The following is a 21,531-nucleotide window of genomic DNA, read 5'->3' as shown; positions in this document are numbered from 1 at the left end:
AGGAGTAGCTTAATAGTTAGTGCAGTGGCCTGAGAACTGGGTTCAATTCCCACAGCAGCTCCTTGTGACCCTGGGCAAGTCACTTAACCCTCCACTGCCCCAGGTAGAAAAAAAAGTGAACATGCTGTGGACAGAAAAAAAATCCCTCTATATAATATGTATGGTACACCATTTTAATTGTAGCCTCTAAAATATAAAAACTGAACTTCACTACAATTTTTAATTCACCCCTCCCCCCTCAAATATTTTATACAGATGCTCTTTTGGCTTGAGTGGGCATGAGACACAGACAAACCACAGTGTAAAGTAGAACAAAAATCTTTATTGGATTGTGCATTATGTACCCAGGCCTGTTCATATCAGAGGCCTGATTTCAAGAACAATCCTCTCATAGCTCCATTCCAACCCAAAAGATATGGTTCCTGCCAGGCTAAAGCTACACAAGGTATCAATTTGAAGGTTAGCATTTAACTGACAATAATGGGCACAGATTCTGTTAAGCCAAGAGGTCAGTCTTTTATAACCTTCAACTGAACTTTTCTACCTTGGCCACATCTCTGGTTTCTTATTTATTTATTTTTTGTTACATTTGTACTCCACACTTTCCCACTCATGGCAGGCAATGGAGGGTTAAGTGACTTGCCCAGAGTCACAAGGAGCTGCCTGTGCCGGGAATCGAACTCAGTTCCTCAGTTCCCCAGGACCAAAGTTCACCACCCTAACCACTAGGCCACTCCTCCTTAACTCTTGTAGGTCTACTCTGAAGGGCTCTTCCTGCCTGCTTTGGGCCTCCTCTGTCTTATTCCTGCCCTGGGTTTTTATTTCCCCAGTGACTAACCACATCCTTTTGTATAAGCAATTTAAAGCTAGAACTCTCAAGGTGGACCAAAGTTCATCATATCTGTATTACTTCTAAAGATCACCTAGCATCTAGGATTTTCTAATATTTACCCAACCCCAATTCAATTGATCCACTAAAAGCTATCAAAACCTATTAAGATTTCAGTTTTCTACTAGACCAGTACAGTTACTAGAATACTACTGTAACACCATCTTCAAGCTTTTTATAGAATTTAATATAGTTTCCAGTAATCTTGTCATCTTCTAAATATATTTTTCATTTTGTGTATCTTCCACTTTACCAAATCGCAATGCCTCCACACCCAGTGCAGTGTAGTTGAGGAAAAGTAGAAAGCTTGTAAATAAAGCATTAGAAAATGATAAGGCACTTTCCACCTGGTTATAAACACACCTTGAGTACCCACTGAGAAATTAAAAGCAAACAAATGCTCTAAGGTACATGCAACTTCCAGTAACTGTGTCATATTTTATAACTACTACTACTACTATTTAGCATTTCTATCGTGCTACAAGGTGTACGCAGCGCTGCACAAACAACTTATCTGTTTGCTGAGGTTGGTTATAAGGTTTATGATCAACCAAGCAAACTGCAGCTTTAGACAACTAATTTCCAAAGTCCCCATTAGTCTCCTATTGTTTAAATACCATCATGTTTTTTCAGATCTTCGATGGTTTATTATAGAGCAGGTATTAGAGTCATATGGAGGTCGGGACCGGACTTCAAGTTTAATTAGGAGAGAGCAGTGGTGGATACACAAGTTACAAACTATCAGCCCTCAGGAATTAAATGAAACTGTGGAATGGAACTCTATGATTTGATCTAATTCTCTTTCAACTGCACCATTATTCTTCTCCCCATTCCATCAGCAAAAAATAAAAAAAATAAGTTAATTCTTGCACAAGGTGCACAGTACCAAAAAAAAAAAAAAAAAACCCACAACCAAGAGCAGTAGCAGAAGCTTGACAAACTCATCCATGCTAGAGCTCTGCTTCTTAAAATTACACTTCTTACATAAAGCAAAAGAATTCCAGTATTTTCAGTTAGGTCAACTATTAAACAGAATGGCACTAGACAGATTAGTAAAACAGATTTTCCAATAGGCTATAAAATATTAAAACATGAGCAATGTTTGTAAGCCTTAAGGGAGGAGGGGGTCCTGTACTAATCCAACAAGGTAAAATAAATCAGCTGGCTTATTTTTGCTGAGAGACCAGCTGATTTGTATCCCAGCTAAAAACACTATTGTGGCTTAGTAAAAGACCCTCCTTAGTCTATATCTAGGTTTGCTGGTAGCAACAAACTCTTATATTATGAAAAATGAATCAGAAAAAGCTTGAAGTTTAATACGATTGCAATTATTGCACAACCGAATTCATAACAGGGATTTAAACTTAGTTATGGAATATCACATTTATTTACAGTCTTAAAACTCAAAAGCCATGACTCCTCGACGTTCTGCGCGATTCCTGCACTTTTATTTTCTTCACATTTTAGCTTTATTACCTATTTGATAACTTATACTCGGGTACACGAGAAGGCGACTACCTTTAACGATAAGAGAAAATAATTATGAAAAATAAACGTTCAGCAATGGGGTGGGGGGGGGGGGGTGATTTACCCGTAACACTATGAATACGATACTACGCACTAGACTTTCTTCACCAACAGATACCAAATACATCATCGGAAGGGGGTTGTAAAAGTGTTTTTCGCTTTTCAGCAAGCTGCTACCATTGTATTTGTGCGTTCACTAAAATGTAGCGTACAAGCATACCCTTCAAAGAGGACCATATGAAACCACAGGTAAAAAGCTTTCAAAGAGAAAAAAAAAAACCCAAGTACATACTTTCGCTATTCTCACCTTTCTAAATCAATATTCTGTTAAAGAAAACAAAAAACTGCCAGTAGTCATCTCCAAAATAACGTAACGCTTTCTACCCGGCTCCTACTCCCAAACGTAACAGCGGAAAGAACGAAAAACAAAACTGAAACGGTCCATACACAAGCCACTGCGACGTTTATCACCCCATAATCCCGAACCCTGGAGCTGCTCACAAAACGATATAAAACCAACTAAAAAAAAAAACAGGCGGCCTACCAATTCAAAAAAAATAAAGGAAGGAAGTTCGAAGTAACCAAGTAAATGAAAAAAAAACGCGCGCCCGATCATATTCCCCCAACAATTACAAAGCTAACAACGTCTCGCTGGTTCCAGGCCACAAACAACTCCATCGCCTATCTAAAACTGGGTTAAAACGGTCCCCGCCCAGCCAAAAACTCATCCCTCCGCAAAATATATAACTAAACTTCTGCAAAATGAACGCAACAAGTTCAGAGGGCGCCACCGCGGATCCTAGCCTTTCATTCACAGCCTCTAGCACTCCTGTCGCGCCGGGCCGTGCCCGCTCTCGGACCCGCCAACCCGCGCTCCTGTTTGAATGAGGAAAAATAAATCTCTAGAATGTTATTCCGAGTTTCTTCCTTACCTCCGCCATGTTTGCCGTACTAGAAGGGGTCACATCGCGGGTCAGCCAGGAGCCCGGATGAAGACACAGCAACAGAACAGCGTGACTGACTGCAAAGGCGGGAACGCTGAAGCGCCCGGCTTCAGGTAGTCGGCCAATCAGAAGGCGGCTGAGGAGGGGCATTAGCATGTTGTCAGAAATTCGCTGCAAAGCTCGTCTGGAGAGTGTGAATGAATGGTTGCGTGCATGGGGAGGAGGGGGAATGGGGATTTCCTACTGCGGGAATATTCTCGAGAGCGCACCATGACCGTGGCCGGGTGTGCGAGAAACGCTAGAGGAAGTAGGGAATGGGATCCATGGCTGCGTGCGCACTTCCCGACGAGGGGCCTCTGTCACAGTTTAGTTGTATTTTGGGGAGTGATGAGTTTTTGATTGGGCAGGGACCAATTTTGGCTAGTTTTAGGTAGGAGGCGTTATTTGGTTTGCAATTGCTGGGGGAGTATGGTCAGGCGCGCTTTTTATTTCCTTTCCCAGTTATTTCGAACGTCTATTTTTTGTTTGGAACCGCTTAGTTTTTTTTTTTTTTTACCAGGATTTGTATCGTTTTCGTTGGGAATAATCTGGTAATAGATTTTGGGGGTCTATAGCGAGATAAACGTCATATTTCAGAGTCAGGTAACAAAATGCAGTTTTTTTTTCTCCTGTTCGGTTACTGGCAGCTTTCCTTGTTATTTGAATTCTGCATTATAAAGCTTAAAAATGGCGATTGGAATCGGGTGCGTTTTAGATGTTTTTTTTTTCTCTCCTTCAAAACCACTGACTTGTCAGGTTATTTTGTAGACTATTAGAATGCCAGTGAGGGATTGTAAAGCCTCGCGCCGGCCTTGCCAGCCAAGGTTCGTGAGAGGGAATTTTGTTGCTATAGTGACAACAAACAAGCCCCGGCTTCCTTTTTCCCTGCTGCTGCGAGCTGCTAAGGGTTGTTTGGTTTGTTTTCACGCTGAAAACTATAAAATCATCTTTGCACTATGTCTGGTCCGATGAACAGCGCAACTAAATCGAAGAAACAAAGTACTGTAATCTCCGGGTAAGCGAGCTACAATGTGTCTCACTGCACTCCTTTTACAGCGTTTCTGTTCATTAAAGAGTGAACTGTTTTTAATCCTAGATAAGCACTTTTTGTGTAGTAACAAGCCGACCTGCGCGTTACGTTATATCAGCTAGCACAAGCAAAAGGTACAAAATAGTCTTCTTACCAGATTGGGTAGGAGCCCGAAAAACAAGTCCGGTGTGTTTAAGGTGGAAAGCGTGGAATCCGGAGGGTCCGTGTTTTACCTTACATCTACCGAACCTACTACTTATCATTTCTGTAGCGCTACTAGATGTACGCAGCGCTGTACACTTGAACGTGAACAGACAGTCCCTGCTCGACAGAGCTTACAGTCGAACCTCTTAGTGAAACAAACCATGGGCAGGCATGTTACTGGCAGAGGTTATCACAGTATGGGGAGTGTGTTAGAATCAAGTGTGTTCACAGTTTTGGCATATATGGCTAGGAATTAAGAGAGACTGTAGTGCCTGCTTGAGTAAAATACACCTATTATAGCTTTGACTGTATTTTAAAATGCCCATTCCAACCACCACCGCATTTGTGTGTGTTGTTTTCCATTAATTATTTAAACCTATTTATTAACAATTAACAGTTCACCCATTTAACAAGAGATCAGTGCAAATTGCCTATTTTACCAAAGTGTGCTAGCGATTCCTGTGCGACAATGACGATGAAGCCCATTGAGTTGCCAGTGATCAAAAATAAATGCGGGTTCTAAAGGTCATTAGTGCTGGACTAGTACCCATGTTTATTGGTGCACAATGTTCAGAGCCGGTGAGCATGAAGCTATTTCCCTCCTCACTTCCCCAAAACAAAAAGTTTTAAAATAAGCAGCAGCCAGAAAAGTATCTGGATTTAATTGCTGACACAGCAGTTATAAGTGCAGCACCAGCTGGTGGGACAAAATTTTCATAAGGCCCAGAACTTATCACAACAGCAGTAACACCTGCCTAGTGGTTTTGTTATAGAAAATAAAGATGTTCTTTTTCAAAACTCTTGGCTCACTGAAGTTAATCATTTAAGTGAAACTAAGACTCTTAGGGCCCTGTTTACTACACACGCTAGAGGCGTGTTAGCATTTTTAGGCTCGCCTGTCAGCAAGCTACTGTAAAAGTACTACTACTACTACTACTTAGCATTTCTATAGCGCTGCCAGGGTTACGCAGCGCTGTACAAGTTTAAACATGGGGAAGGACAGTCCCTGCTCAAGAGAGCTTACAATCTAAAGGTACCTCCTATTGAGTCAGTACCAGTCACACACAAGGCAGCTTCTCTGCTGTTCCATTAACAGCCTCAGTTGCTGACACAGACTACTTTCCTGCCTGCAGTACCAACAGCAGTTCCGCTGCCAGTGTTACACACTCCCTCACCAGCTCCTTCTGTGGGCCCAGTCAACCCTGCTCTGGATTCTCAGCAGTGCCTTTTTTTCTCAGTCTGACCCTATTGATGTTTATTCTTCTGAAGAAGATCAACTTGTTCCAGAGCAGTTGCCTTCAGACTCACTTCCTTCTGACACTGTCATAGACGCTACTACAGAACCAGGAAAGACAGATATTCCTGAAGACGTCAATTATGATACTACTACTACTTATCATTTCTGAAGTACTACTAGACGTACGCAGCGCTGTACACTTGAACATGAAGAGACAGTCCATGCTCGACAGAGCTTACAATCTAATTAGGACAGACAAACAGGACAAACAAGAGATAAGGGAATATTAAAGTGAGGATGATAAAATAAGGGTTCTGAACAAGTGAATAAGGGTTAGGAGGTAAAAGCAGCATCGAAAAGGTGCGCTTTTAGCTTAGATTTGAAGCCGGCCAGAGATGGAGCTTGATGTACCGGCTCAGGAAGTCTATTCCAGGCATATGGTGCAGCAAGATAAAAGGAACGGAGTCTGGAGTTAGCAGTGGAGGAGAAGGGTGCAGATAAGAGATTTACCCAGTGAACGGAGTTCCCGGGGAGGAATGTAGGGAGAGATGAGAGTGGAGAGGTACTGAGGAGCTGCAGAGTGAATGCACTTATAAGTCAATAAGAGGAGTTTGAACTGTATACATTTATTCAAAAGCTGCTGAAAGATCTTGCTTTAGGAACACAGGCAAGTACTATGAATAAAAAGGAGTTTCAAAGCATTCTTATTTCTATTGGTACTTCCTCAGGACCAGTGGCAGTCCCTTTGCATTCTGTTCTTCAAGGCCTGCAGACAAAACTATGGCAAACCCCTATATTCAGCAATCTACTTCAAAGCGCCTAGATGCTAAATACAAGGTTCAGCCTGCACCACGTCATGAAAAGAACCAACTCCCACATCATTCAGTGGTATTTGAGGCAGTGATCAATAAGTTTAAGTCCATGAAGGCTCATTCTCAGTTTCCTCCTGGAAAAGACCCAAAGATTTTAGATGCAGTTGGCCGCAAAGTTTTTGCAGGAGCTTTGCTTGCCTCCAGAATTGCTGCACATCAATTGCAGATATTACACTATCGGCATTCTAAGCTATATTCTGCATTGGAAGCTGTTTCTTCACCTTTACTAGAACAAGTGGCACATTTCTTTATCTGCACTGGAAGAAATTACCTTTCATCTGATTACCAACACTGATGATCTGTATGATACCACTTCCAGGATAGGAGCTGTTTCCATTGCAGCACGCAGAATGGCATGGCTGCATGCTTCAGGGCTTAGAGATGACCTTCATGACAGATTGGCAAATGCCCCATATCTGGGAGACAACTTATTTGGGAATAAAGTGAAGGATGCACTATCTGACGTTAAAGATGACATCTACTTTTAGGGAGCTTTCTAATCTGTCTAATGACTCTTTTTCATCTTTTAAACGTTGGAATAATGTAGTCTTCCATAAAAAAATTTCAATGTCAACCTGCATATCACAAGCGCCACCAGCCTTAATCTAGGCAGCTGCCATCATGACAATCCAACCGGATCTCTTACCAACGTTTCAGACCTAGGGAGAGGAAGTCACAGTTATCTTCAACAACTACCCTTCTAAAACCTACTCCTAGTTTTTGACACTCTCCCTTTAGGAGGTCATCTCTCTTACTTCCTTCACAAGATATAAATAGGAACAACAAACAGTTTGAAATGTCTACATTCAGTGCCAGAAGCCTAAGAAATAAAATGGGAGAGTTAGAATATATTGTACTAAATGAAAAAAAAAATGATATAATAGGCATTTCTGAGACCTGGTGGAAGGAGGATAACCAATGGGACACTGTCATACCAGGATACAAATTATATTGCAGTGATAGGGTTCATCGAATTGGTGTAGGTGTAGCATTGTATTGTTAAGGAGGTCCTTGAATAGACTAAAAAGTCTACAGGACACAAAACACATCTTGGAATCCCTATGGATTGAAATTCCATGTGTAAAGCGGAAAAGGATAGTGATAGGAGTATATTACCGTCCACCTGGCCAGGATGAAGAGACAGATGTAGAAATGTTATCAGAAATTAGGAAGGCTAACAAACTGGGGAACACAATAATAATGGTTGATTTAAATTACTCTGATATTGACTGGATACATCTAACATCAGGATATGCCAGAGAGATGAAATTTCATGACAAAACAAAGGACTGCTTTATGTAGCACCTGGTTCAGAAGCCAACAAGAGGAGGAACAATTCTAGACCTAGTCCTTTTTGGAGCGAATAATCTGATGTAGGAGGTAATGGTGCTGGGGCCTCTTGATAACTGTGATCATAACATGATCAGATTTGATATACGCTCTGGAGTAAGTACACACAGGAAATCTATTACATTGCATTAAGCTTTCAAAAAGCAAACTGATAAAATGAGAAGAATGTTTGAAAAAAAAACAAAAAAACTTAGAGGAGCAGCTGCAAAGGTCAAAAATTTACATCAAGCGTGGATGCTGTTCAAAAATACCATCCTGGAAGCCAAGGCCAAATATATTCCATGTATAACTTACCAAGTTATTTGATATCTGTTAATCTGAGTACTAGATTTAAAAACTGCTATAACTCTGTATTAGATCATTTTTTAAGTGTGTTGAGCCCTCCCCCCACCTGGTTTTCTGTAGTCAATTCGTATAGCTTAGGTGTGGCTAAAACTTCTGCTTTGAGAGAGCTGAAGGCTACCACACAGTCTCTTGACTCCTGCCTGAAGTGCTGAAAGCTCACAGATAAGACTTGTTCTGGCATTATTTCTGGTTATCCCTACCTTACAGCTGTGGTTTGGGGCGTTTCTGGTGCATTTCTTAACCTTGTCTTCCCCTAATCCAACCAGCTGTGTAGGTAAGTGGCTTAATACAGCTCTAGAGAGAGGTTTTACAGCAAACACATTCCACAGTCAAGTCTGCAGAGGACCCAGCTTTTACTTACGGATGTAAGGCAAGAAATGAAGAAGAAAGGAGGAAAGTAAAGAAATAAATGGAAAGGAAGACCTGGAAATGGAGTTAAGAGGACAGATAGCAGCAGAATCAGGTACTGGACCAGCATGATCAGAAAAACAAAGTCACCAGACAACAAAGGTAGATAAAATCATTTTATTTTCATTATAGTGTTTGGAATATGGCCACTTTGATAATCAGGTGCTCAACGTTAAACGTTTATATTTATTTACTTATTTATGGTATTTTATGTAGACGGGGGGGGGGGGGGGGGGCGCCAACTGATAGTCTGGAGGGGGCACCAGAGACCCTAGGCACGGCCCTGCCCCTGCGCAGCTGTCATTGCCATTCACTCAACACAAAGCAAGCAAACCTATGAGCTGCTGCATCCATGTTGTCGTTCTTTATTGTTGGTCTATCTGTAAGTAGTCTAAAGCTGTTTCAGTTGGTTAGGCAGTGCTTTAAAAGGTGGAGGAGAAAAGAAATAACAATTGAATATCACTAAAACAGCTTCAAAAATTATTGTTGCTGGTAGAAACAGCAATAATAAATCTGTAGTTTGTGCTCGTTTTTCTTCACAGTTCTTCAATACAGATGGCCAGATTTCAGTGAGGATAGCCTTTTTCTGATGGGTTCATCTTAACTGTTGTAATCTGCCTTGGGAAGCCTGGTGTTATAAAGATAATAGAATATATTGAAATTAAATGGAAGTAGAATTAAACTCTCCTTTTATTGGGGTACATGGAATCACATCTTCTTCTGTTTTGTAGAAGTTTACCTTTTAGATACACAAATGGATTATTCTGTTTTGAACATGTTTCAGGGGCAAGTGGTTTTATAAGTCAAAATAAAAATAAATATTTTGTTTTATGCAGATCTCTCTTGTTTAAACATAAATGGGCTATAAGCCCCTAATGCAATCCATTGGTTTTCTTATATTTTGTTCTTAAGATGATTTATACTGTGCCAAAACTGAAAACTCTTATCTCTATCTGGTTGATAATAAAAGGAACACTATCCACCCAGTACATGAGGAATTGTGATATTGAATAAATAATGATATGTTTGTGTCCCTAGTCATGCATCCTATCCTATATAATAAAACCCACCCCCAACGTTCTGAAGCTGGCAGCGTGGAGAAAAACCTTGAAGCATTCGTGCTCCATGTATCCATCTGCTGACATGATGACGTCTCAAACGACTGTGCCCAATCACAGCACAGCAGCGCGAGTCAACGTCACCAAAAAAGTATTTAAAAAAAAAAGAAACTGCCAAGGGCGCCAAAGGAGAAGAGCAGTGCCGGTAAAGTATCAGCACTTTCTCTGAGACAACAGGTTAATCCCCCCTCCACACCACTTGTCCCGCAACCACGAAAGAAAATCCATCAACCGGCTTCACCTCTTAAGGTACTGCTCCGGACTGCAAAGACTGGGAGAAACGGAAGATTCACTCTTTCCTGCTCCCATCTGAAGGGGGGGGACATGTGCTGCAGCTCCTCCCCTTCATTAGTGCTGGCTGTTAAAAAGAGTGAAGGGGAGCAGGGACGGATACAGCTTCAGGCTGCCTTAATCTTTGCTTTGGCCCGATATGTCGAGTGCCCCTCCCCACCCCTGACTGGCCCCCCTGCTCCCCCTCTGTAAGCAGCAGATTAAAATAGAAGCTAGGAAAGAAGCTGCTCTGAAGGAAAGAAGTGCAATAGCCAGAATTCAATGCCGCCTTTCAGACGGCTAATCTTTTACTAACCAGTTTCGAGTGTCAGTCAGAAACTGTGGAGATGATTTCAAAACAGAAAGGCACAATTTATACACTGAGGACTCAGGATGATGACGAAGCAAACAACACTTGCAACGGAAACTCTACTCAGCAAATGTAGTTTCTTCAAAGTAATGGGTGTGCAATAACTTTTTTTCTTCTATGATTTCATTCAACAAAATATCTGCAGGATGGGGTATGGGGAGAAAGTTTGGCATTTTGTGCCCTGATCAGTGTAATTTAATTCTGTTGTGGTATGAGATTACAGCCCAAAGAAAGTCAAAACATCTGTTGTATCTAATTATTATGGCATGATATGGTACCAGTAACAGTACTATGAATGCTTAGGATTAAAGAGCACTTTCACCTCCAGAAAAACAAACAAAAAAAAAAATAATTGTTTTTAAACTCCTGCAGACCAGATACAGGATGCTTGGAAATGTATTTGGCTGAACATTGTGTATAGTTTTTATTTGCAAACTAAGGCATATTTTTAAACAAACAAATACACTCAACAGGGAGGCAGAAAAAGAATAGGACATGAAATGTTTAATATTTCCATATGAAGGTAAAGAATTCAGAACACACACAAACACACACTCACTCTATATATATCACAAACACACTCTCTCTCTCACATACACACACACACACACACACACACACACACACACACTCCATCTCTGACACTCCCCCCTCCAAGTCTGGCCACGCAGATCCCCCTCCATGCATGTTGACCCACCCCCCTCCCAAATTGCCAAGCCCGCGCCTACCCCTCTGTTGCACACATACACAATGTCTGTCACATACGCACACAAACTTCCTTGAAATGCCTACACCCATGCTGCTACCCTTCCCACCCAGCTGGCCCCGCTGTCCCCCTCTGTGCACGTCGCCCCCCCTCCTCAAAAACTGCCTACCCCGCAACCCTACCTCTCTCTGTCTCACAGACACATTCTCTGACACACACACTCTGTCGGTATCTCACACACACAGCAAAACTCACACAGCCACGCTGTGTCTCTCTGACTGTGACACACACACACACACACACACACACACACACAATCAATAGACATTCTGTCTTTCTCTCTCCCACACACACACACACACACACTGTCACAGTCTATCTCTCTCTCACTCACACACACACACACACACACAGTCACACACACTCTCTCACACACAGTCACTGTCAAACACACTCTGAGGCATATTTTCAAAGCACTTTGGGAGGCTAAGTTCCATAGGTTTCTATGGAACTTTGGGAGGCTAAGTGCTTTGAAAATGAGCCTCTCTGTCAAACATACACACTCAAAGGAAAACCTTGCTAGCGCCCGTTTCATTTCTCACCGAAACGGGCCTCTTTTTACTAGTGTTTATATAATCCTTTCAAGAAATCCAGTTAATTGTTTAACTTATTAATGGAACATAACCACAGAGGCATGGTATGGTCGCATTTTTAATATGGTAATACTAGGGCCCAGCTAAGGAACAGGTTATTTTGAGTTAGTCTTCACTGAACCAAACTTGCTTTCCTTGTGCCATCACTATCCAGCAGGTAGGCAGTGTCTTAAAAGGTGAATGATAAAGGATTTAAAAAAAATGTTTTTTTACATTTATATCACACATCCAAAGCAAAGTCGGGTTCAATGTGGCTTACATTTGAAAATACACTGAGACAGAATTATAGAATTCATTTATATCATGGGAACAAATAGATGGATATGTCTGAAACATTTAACAAAGTTCAGATTAGCATATATACCCAACTGGGCATTTAAAAGTTTGTCCTTTAATGATACCATCAGGCTTATTTACGAAAGAGAAGGGCGCCCATCTTTCAACACAAATTGGGAGATGGGCGTCCTTCTCAGAGTAGCCCAAATCGGCATAATCGAAAGCTGATTTTGGGCGTCCCCAACTGCTTCCCGTTGAGGGGACGACCAAAGTTCCCAGGGGCATGTCGGGGGCGTAGCGAAGGCAGGACTGGGGCATGCCTAACAGATGGGTGTCCTCAAGCGATAATGGAAAAAAGAAGGGCGTCCCTGACGAGCACTTGGCCGACTTTACTTGATCCATTTGTTCTTACAACCAAGCCTCAGAAAGGTGCCTGAACTGACCAGATGACCACTGGAGGGAATTGGGGATGACCTCCCCTGACTCCCTCAGTGGTCACTAACCCCCTCCCACCCTGAAAAAAAACCCTTTAAAATCTTTTTTTGCCAGCCTCAAATATCATACACAGGTCCATCGCAGCAGTATGCAGGTCCCTGGGGGGGGGAGGGGGGGAGGAGGTGTGTATGTGTGTCAGCGGAGGCATAGATGTCCTTTCAAACATTTTGGACATCCTGAATTGGCCCCCCTCCCCCCTCCCCCACAGGGATGGCCAAATTTCAAGGGAGTGGAGTAGCATGGAGTGGAGAAGTGGCCTAGTGGTTAGAGCAGGGGCGTATCTGCGTGGGGCCACAGGGGCCTGGTCCCCCGCAGATTTCACCCTGGACCCCCCCCTCCCCCGCCGTCACCTACCCCCGCCGAGGTCCGCTTCCTCCTGCGACGTCAGACTCCGTCCGAAACTGGAAGGGAAGGGATGCAGCTTTTAACAGCACAGCACGAGGAAGAAAACTTAAACAACACCTTGGCTGGTCTGGCGGGGGTGTTGGGGTCCCCCGCCAGCTGAAGTAAAAGGCGCAGGCAGGAGGAAGCGGACTTCAGCGGGGGTAGGCAACGGCGGGGGATGGTTGACGGCGGCAGGGGGGGGGCTTTAATGTGCCCCCTCACTCTAGCCCCTGCCCCCCCTACCGCTGAACCTCAGATACGCCCCTGGGTTAGAGCACTAGTCTTGCAACCCAGAGGTGGCCAGTTCAAATCTCACTGCTGCTACTTGTGATCCAAAATCCAAATAAATAAATAAAGGGGGTGTCGAAGGCATAGCAAAGGCATGGACATCCTTCTCACAGAAACATACACGTTTTGGACGTCCTCAACTGTTCTCGCACTTGGACGTCCTTCACCCATACTAAAAAAAAAAAAAGACGTCCCTGACGAGCACGTGGACGTTTTCACCTGGACTTGTGTTTTTTTTAAGGTTGTAGACAGCAATTTATTTAAGGTTGTAGATGGCTAATATACATGCAGCTTGTTTGGCATGCGCAGAGCGGCCACGCATAACACTTGGCTGCTCTGCACTGGCTTCCCCTCCTTAGGAAGGAAATCATATGCAAATGAGCTAACAGCGAGCAGCTCATTTGCATGCAATTTCCTTCATGCATGCCTGTTCCTTTCCGAATTGCTAAGGGATCGGTAAGGGAAGGGCTTTTTCCGTTCAGTTAGTGCATCAGTTAGTCCACTGCAGTGCCCCCTAGGGTGCCTGGTTGGTGTCAACCATCTCAACATTTATGTCGACCATCTCAAAGGTCAACCTAAATGTTGGAATTTGGGTGTCCCCGACCATATTATCAAAACGAAAGATGGCTGCCCATCTTGTTTCGATAATATGGGTTTCCCCGCCCCTTCACGGGGACGTCCTGCGAGGACGTCCTCAGGAAAACTTGGGTGCCCCATTCAATTATGCCCCTCTACGTGTTCAAAAATCATAGCCATTAGACAGTTATTCAAAGATTATGACATGCACACACCAGAACAGGCATCCATCACATTGCAAAAATAAATCACTTCTACAGAGTACATCCAAAATTTAATTTTTATTTCCTTATTTCCATCTTCCAAAATTCCAAACATCAGATATACTGATCAGCAGGACTCAAAGTACTCCAAAACAAGTAAAGTCAGAAAACAACACAGTTTATACCTAATTGTTCAACCACCCTTAGGATTCACCTTTGGGTTTAAAAAGCAAACCATGTGTATGTAAAGTCTGGATAAACAAACTAACACAATCAAAATTTAAAGCAAATGCCCATACGTAAAATGTGGTAGCAATAATGAAACGATGGAAAATTCACATAGCAGGTAGCCTGAGCCAACAGATTTGTTCTTCACTGAACATAATTAACTTTGTATGAACTTTGTGACTAATAGTATGCTGAACTGGATAATGTTGGCACATTTAGACTGACTCTGGACTTCTGCATGAAGGTAGCTCTGCCCTCATTATTTGATATGTCTTTTAAATAATAGTAATAAAAATGTCAAGTACATTTTTATAATATACCTCTGCAATCCGCAAAACAAAAGGAGCAAGTTCCCACATGCCTTTTTTAAAATGTAAGCACAAGGAAAAAAAAGATTTAAAATGCTCCCAGGTTTTAACCTAATTCATGTTTAATGTGGGGTATAAATGTCATAAATAGATAGAAACTCTGAATGTTGAGCACCTGATTCTCAAAACATGATGTCTCTTTGAGTGGCCCTTTACCAGAAGAAAGAAAATCTCTCATAAATGTAATACGTGCTAGAGCGTCCCTATAACCATCCCCTCCAAATGTCACACTGATTACGATTTATAACAAATTACTTCTCTACCTATGAAAAGTTATTCCGTTATTATACTTCTTTTGTGTACATCTTTATATTGCACAAGTCAGCATGTTTGAAAATATAAGCGAGATTAAATACAAATGCTACCAATCAATAAAGAGTGACAACGTGGATGCAGCAGCTCATAGGTTTGCTTGCTTTGTTTTGAAAGTACAGCAATGATGGCTGTGCAGGGCAGAGGAAAGTGAGACTGACCTAATTGGTTTCACCATGTTGATGTCACTTGGTCAGGATTCTGTCTATTAATCCTCCTTGGGGTGCTATGCAGCCCAGAGGGGAGAGGATGATAGGAAGACATCTTGACTGGTAAGTTGAAAACTATCAGCAGTACTTGGCGATGATACATGATTACAACCAAGACTCCATCATGTTTGGCTGCCTATATGGTTGGCATGGTGGAGACTTGACAGCCTGTGTTAAAGTATGGGTGGCTGGGGCCAGCACAGAGTGGTGGGCGCAGCTCTGGCCACCTTGTTAGGCAGACTCAATGGACTGTGCGGGTCTATCTGCTCTCACTGTGCCACTGTGTGTTACCACTACTACTACTATTTAGCATTTCTATAGTGCTACAAAGTGTACGCAGCGCGACACAAACATAGAAGAAAGACAGTCCCTGCTCAAAGAGCCTGTTCTGGGATTCCTTTAGATTTCCCCACTGTGAGAGAGGAAGCAGGCTGACCTAGTGACAATATATTTATCCCTTACTGTTAACAAGTCTTCAGTTCAGTTTTATTTATCAGTCTCTCACAACTTCAGATACTCTCTCACTCTAAACTTTGCCAAGTTCATTAAAGCAAATTTTCTGGAAAAATATTTTCACAAATTGCTCATTCTTCCTATCCAAGCAGGATATTTTATTCATTGTTTATACTTTCATTTGCTCTTTTCAGCACCCACACACACTCCTGTTTTTCTTTTACTAAATAAAAAGCAATCAGAATTTCACGCACCAGCTCTCTTTCCACACCAAACTCAGCTGAACCTGAAATATAATCTTTCCTACCCAAAAAGACATTGTTAGTTTATTCGCCTCAACTGTTTTATTGCCATGATGTAGCCTAGCATTGGGCAAAACATGACCGTTGGGCTCATTTTCAAAAGAGAAGGACGTCCATCTTTTGACATAAATTGGAAGATGGACGTCCTTCTCCCAGGGAAGTAAATCGGTATAATCGAAACCCGATTTAGGATGTCTCCAACTGCACTCTGTCACAAGGATGGCCAAAGTTCAAGGGGGCATGTCGGAGGCGTAGCGAAGGCGGGACTTGGGCATGCCTAACACTTGGACGTCTTTGACCCATAATCGAAAAAAAACAAGGACGTTCCTGACAAACACTTGGATGTTTTCACCCAGACCTGTTTTTCTTACAGCTAAGGCACAAAAAGGTGCCTGAAATGACCACCGGAGAGAAGGAAAAATTATGTTCTTACCTGATAATTTTCTTTCCTTTAATCATACCAGACCAGTCCAGACTAATGGGTTGTGTCCATCTACCAGCGGAAGGAGACAGAGAAAATAGTTCCAAGTGAACCGCCCCTTAAGGGTATCGTGCAGCCTGGAATGTTTAGTATTTCAAATAGCCAAGCAATGGTGCTCTGAAGTCTAGAAGAAAATACAGTTAATACAAACAGGCAAACTCTTGGAGCCAATATGCAGAACCTCACTGTTTCTGCTTGGCCGACGGCACCTTCAACTTCCCCTCACAGTAAAGTAAGCGGGAGGGAATGGTCCATACTGAGCTTGCCCAAGCACATAGAGATCTACCCCTGAATCCGGGGAAAGATCTCCATAATCCCAAGTAACAGGAGTCATACAGAGCTGGCACAACAAGTGGCAGGAGATTGAATAGAGAAGATGAAGTAGGCAGTGCTGTAGGACTTCCCACCGTATTGAAGCATCGTGGAACAGCCAGGGATACCTAAACGAAACAACAGTCTGACAGACATTAGCCAGGGAGGGCGACTGGTCTGGTATGATTAAAGGAAAGAAAATTATCAGGTAAGAACATAATTTTTCCTTCCTTGTCATCTATACCAGTCCAGACTAATGGGATGTAGCAAAGCAGTTTCCCAAAGAGGGGAGGGGTTGGAGAAAAGAAGAATGCAGAAGATTGAAAAATTAACAAAGCTATACACACAGCAAAAACTGATCAGCAGAAAAGGATTCGAATATCCAAACCACCAGGCTGCCAAAATGGAACAGAGTTAGACATCAGAAAAGGAATTGAAGCTGTAGGACGTAAAACAAACGTACTGAGCAAAAGAAAAACTACGCACCTCGAGAGTAGCAAAAGAAGCAGCAAAGATACTCATGCCAAAGGACCCCCCTTTGGAGGGAGGCAACAGTCGTATACGAGCAGCAAGGAGAAGAATTGTCTCTCCTAGACCAGGATCCACTTCTCTGAACCCTGGCAGGACAAAGGCTAACTCCCAAACCTACCAGTCTGCCTTGAGTACAAGATGGTCGGAGGAAGCGACCCTAACAAGTACTAGGAGTACGCAACCCCAAACAGTGGGCCACACTTCATAGAAGAAAGGAAGCAAGGCCCAGGAAACACCCATACCCGCGCCTAGTGAGAGAATCAAACTCCACAGAAGAAGAAGAGACTCCAGAGAACCAACTAAGTGGAGCGCTAGTCTCTCCAGGAGAACCATGAAGAAAAGGGCAGCAGCATATCAAGGTACAACCATAGAAAGAGAGTACTTCTAAACCAGCTTGCTGTGGACTTAGGGATGAAAGAACAGAGCCAAGAGAACAAAAGGAGACAGAAAGAGAGTCGGGAGTCACACTGGAGAAAAGACCCCCAAGGTGCCAAGAAGACACAAAAGGAACAGAGACGAATTCAAACTCCAGCAATGGAGAAGCTTCTTGCCAGCCACCAAGAGGCTACGGCAAGAAAAGATGCTACAGGAATGGCAGCTAACAGTAGACAAAGCAGCCTTATCTAGCAATCTAACTGCGGTAAGCCACAGCTGGCGAGAAGTTACTATATCCAACCCGCAGAAAAGAGCTGGGGTTGACCGACAAGGTGAAACAGTGCCCAGCAAGCAAAGGAAAATACGCTGCACTGTGCTTAAGGGACAGAAACGAAGCTGAGCTCATCAGGCAACGTAGGATCCATGCTCAACGAGAACAAATGGATTTGCACTCAGGCACACAAACTGAGCCACACACTGTGGGCAGAGAAAGAGTTGCACACCTCTGGCAAAGATAGAAATGCACTGAACAAGCAGAGAAGAAGCTGAGAGTAACAGACAGAGGATGAGCAGTGCCCCACTGAAAGATCTGGATGTTAGAAGTACCTGCAGAACTGAAGCTGCGGTAGCGATGGAACTGTGTATAAAACACAGACAAGGAGCTGCTTTCCACACGCAAACAAGGAGGTGCGCTCCAGACATTGGCAAGGAGCTGCACTCCAGACATCGGCAAGGAGCTATGCTTCCTACGCAGACATAAAGCTGTGCAGCACCTGCAGTCACATAGCTGTGCTCAAAATACCGCCCTGGAACTGCGCCCAATCTGCAGAAAAGAGTTGTGCTAAACACACATAAATGGAGCTACGCACTGCACGCAGACAGGGAGCTGTGTTCCATACGCAGAGAGAGCGAGCTGCATGCCACACACAGACAAGGAGCTGCGTTCCACAGGCAGACACAGAGCCATGTTCAACACTCAACATGCGACAATGGAGATGCGTTCAATATGCAAGATGAAAGGCTGCAGAATATGCAGCGAAGGAACTTCACTCAACATGCCATGATAGAGCTGTCCTCAACATACAGCGATGGAGCTAAAGCCAACCTGGAACTGTGGAGCAGCGCTCAACATGCAGCGATGGAGCAGCGCTCAAATGCAGCGATGGAGCTGCACTCAAATGCAGCAATGGAGCTGTGCTCAATATGTAGCGATGGAACTGTGCTCAAATGCAGCGATGGAACTGTGCTCAACATGCAGCGATGGAGCTGTGCTCAACATGGAGCGATGGAGCTGTGCTCAACAAGCAAAATGCACAGATGGAGCCCTAGGGAACAGCCAGAGAAGAAGGTGCTGCCAGGAGGCCAACAAGAAAGGAGCACAACTTGTGGAAATGCAGACCTGGTGCTGCATTCTCCTGGCCCAGAGGGACTAAAACTACAAGAAGAGAAGGCCTCATGCCCCAAGAGACACTCTCAGTCCCAAGTGGTCTCTGAGCCACAATGACCACCCTCCTGGGTAACTGAGATGGAGCAGCAGTCAACATAGAGAAAGAACTCCCACCAAGAGGGAGGTAAGCACCACAGGTCTGGAATCCTCAGACCATAGGGAGCAAAATGCAGCCGTAAGGCAGTGAGCAAGAAACAACTCTTGCCAGGCCAGGAGCAAAGAGGAAAAACCAGCTAAGGGAGAGTCAAACTCCAGACCCTGAACACAGCCACTTCCCTGCAGAAAAGTAGAGAAAAGCACAGAGCTAAGAGGCAATAATCCAGATGCACAGCAATAGATATGCTCAGCAGGAAAGAACTACACCCCTTACACAAAAAGGAAGGAGTGTCAAATGTGCCAGGAGAGAGGCACCTGAAAATAGAAAAGGCAAAATCCGCCTATGTCAAGCTAAAATTCCCGCCCGAAAGCAAGGAACAGCTGTGGCAAACTAGTCCTAAAAAGGCACATTCCTGTAAAGTAACATAGAAGGGCATAATCGAACGTCGCCGGCCAAATAGTTCGCCGGCGATCTATTGTGGCGGAGGTGCTACAGCTGGCCGGAACCGTATTATCGAAAAAGATGACTGGCCATTTTTTTTTCGAGAATACGGTTTAGCCCAGCCAAATGGCTTGGATTTCGCCGGGTTTGACATGGCCGTTTTTGTTTTTCAGCGATAATGGAAAAAAATGCTGGTCATCTCCAACCCAGCGAAAGCCAAGCCATTTGGTCATGGGAGGAGCCAGCATTTGTAACGCACTGGTCCCCCTGACATGCCAGGACACCAACTGGGCACCCTAGACATGTGGGTACAGTGGGTTTTGGAGGGCTCCCATTACCAGCACAAGTGTTACAGGTGGGGGGGGGGGGGATGGGTCTGGGTCCGCCTGCCTTAAGTGCACTGCAGTACCCACTAAAAGTGCTCCAGGGACAGGACTTGTTGCTGCTGTATAAGCTTGGCACACCAGTTGACACCTGAAGACTAATCTCTTTGAAAAAGTCCTTTAATTGAATAAGCATGTTTACTTACAGTTAACTGTAGATCAGAGGTTGTGCCCCACTGGCAACGAGTCTCCCTGGTACTGAGATTAGTAGTAGGTCAGAGCTGGCAGAATGCTGTACAATGCCCTCTTTCAGCCACATTCAAGGTAAGAACTAAGTTGTCTAACGTGGCTAACACATGAAAGGGATCTAAAACTGGCTTACAAAAATGGCCACTACCTCATGGACTAACGGAAGTAAAACAGGGCACACTCTGACCCAGTTAGCAGGGGGAAAAGCAGCATGGGAGTACAGCTCAGTACCCTACACCCACCACAATGCATTGCTGATGTGACTCTGCAGTACACCTAACAGAAAAGGTGTCACACTCACAACCAGGGAAAGGCTGTCAGAGGATAGAACACATTCTGCTGTCATGGAGGTGGGTACAGCATTTGAGGCTGGCATACAGGCTGGCAAAAAAGGTTTTTAATTTTATTTTTTTAGTGTGGGAGGGGGTTGGTGACCACTGGGGGAGTATGGGGTGGTCATCCCCCATTCTCTCCGGTGGTCATCTGGTCAGTTGGGGCACCTTTTTGAGGCTTGGTCGTGAAAATAAAAGGACCAAGTAAACCCGGCAAAAGCCACCTATCTTAGCCGGCGACATGCCCCTTTCAACTTTCGCCAGCGAGATGACGGGAAAGCGGCGATGCTGTCAAAAAAGCAGCTTTCCATTATACCGATTTCGCTGCTTTTCCGAAATCGCCGGCCATCTCCCAATTTATGTCGGGAAATGGCCGGCAATCACTTTCGAAAATAAGCTGGATAGTAACATAGTAGATGACAGCAGAAAAAGACCTGCACGGTCCATCCAGTCTGCCCAACAAGATAAACTCATGTGTGCTGCTTTTTGTGTATACCTTACATTGATTTGTATCTGCCATTTTTAGGGCACAGACTGTAGAAGTCTTGCCCAGCACTAGCCCTGCCTCCCAACCACCAGCCCCGCCTCCCCCCACCGGCTCTGCCACCCAATCTCGGCTAAAATTCTGAGGATCCATTCCTTTTGAACAGGATTCCTTTATGTTTATCCCACGCTTTTTTGAATTCCGTTACCATTTTCTTCTCCACCACCTCCCACGGGAGGGCATTCCAAGTATCCACCACTCTCTCCGTGAACTGAGTCCAAGCAAAAGACTAGCAAGAATGGCGCTCCCGAGGGTACTCAGAAGAGGGATATGAGCTAGCAGTTACACACCAAGGACAACTCGGACCCCCACCACTGCAGACAAACCAGAGCAGATAGTGTTC

At 43.8% G+C, this 21,531-nt stretch overlaps 2 protein-coding genes across 8 annotated transcripts in view; one reads left to right on the top strand and one right to left on the bottom strand.

The window, feature by feature from the left end:
- The window catches only part of MIER1 (MIER1 transcriptional regulator), a 106,564-nt gene extending 102,983 nt beyond the window's left edge, over window positions 1–3,581 (bottom strand). For 2 of the 5 annotated variants that reach the window (XM_030205551.1, XM_030205553.1), the window contains exon 1: window positions 3,349–3,579. In XM_030205551.1, the coding sequence (XP_030061411.1) occupies window positions 3,349–3,516 (168 nt within the window). In that variant the 5' untranslated portion in view covers window positions 3,517–3,579. Of the gene's footprint in view, window positions 1–2,723; window positions 3,007–3,348 lie in introns of those variants that run through there. The other 3 variants (XM_030205554.1, XM_030205552.1, XM_030205555.1) reach the window with 3 other exon arrangements.
- A 782-nt stretch (window positions 3,582–4,363) lies between these two features.
- The window catches only part of WDR78 (WD repeat domain 78), a 160,966-nt gene continuing 143,798 nt past the window's right edge, over window positions 4,364–21,531 (top strand). For 2 of the 3 annotated variants that reach the window (XM_030207191.1, XM_030207190.1), the window contains exon 1: window positions 4,364–4,414. In XM_030207191.1, coding sequence (XP_030063051.1) covers window positions 4,368–4,414 — 47 coding nt within the window. In that variant the 5' untranslated portion in view covers window positions 4,364–4,367. Of the gene's footprint in view, window positions 4,415–8,911; window positions 8,948–21,531 lie in introns of those variants that run through there. The other variant, XM_030207192.1, reaches the window with a different exon arrangement.

Source organism: Microcaecilia unicolor, chromosome 6, assembly GCF_901765095.1.
Source record: "Microcaecilia unicolor chromosome 6, aMicUni1.1, whole genome shotgun sequence".
NCBI lineage: Eukaryota > Metazoa > Chordata > Amphibia > Gymnophiona > Siphonopidae > Microcaecilia > Microcaecilia unicolor.
Note: the sequence above shows the minus strand (reverse complement) of the source record. Positions and strands in the feature narration are given on the sequence as shown.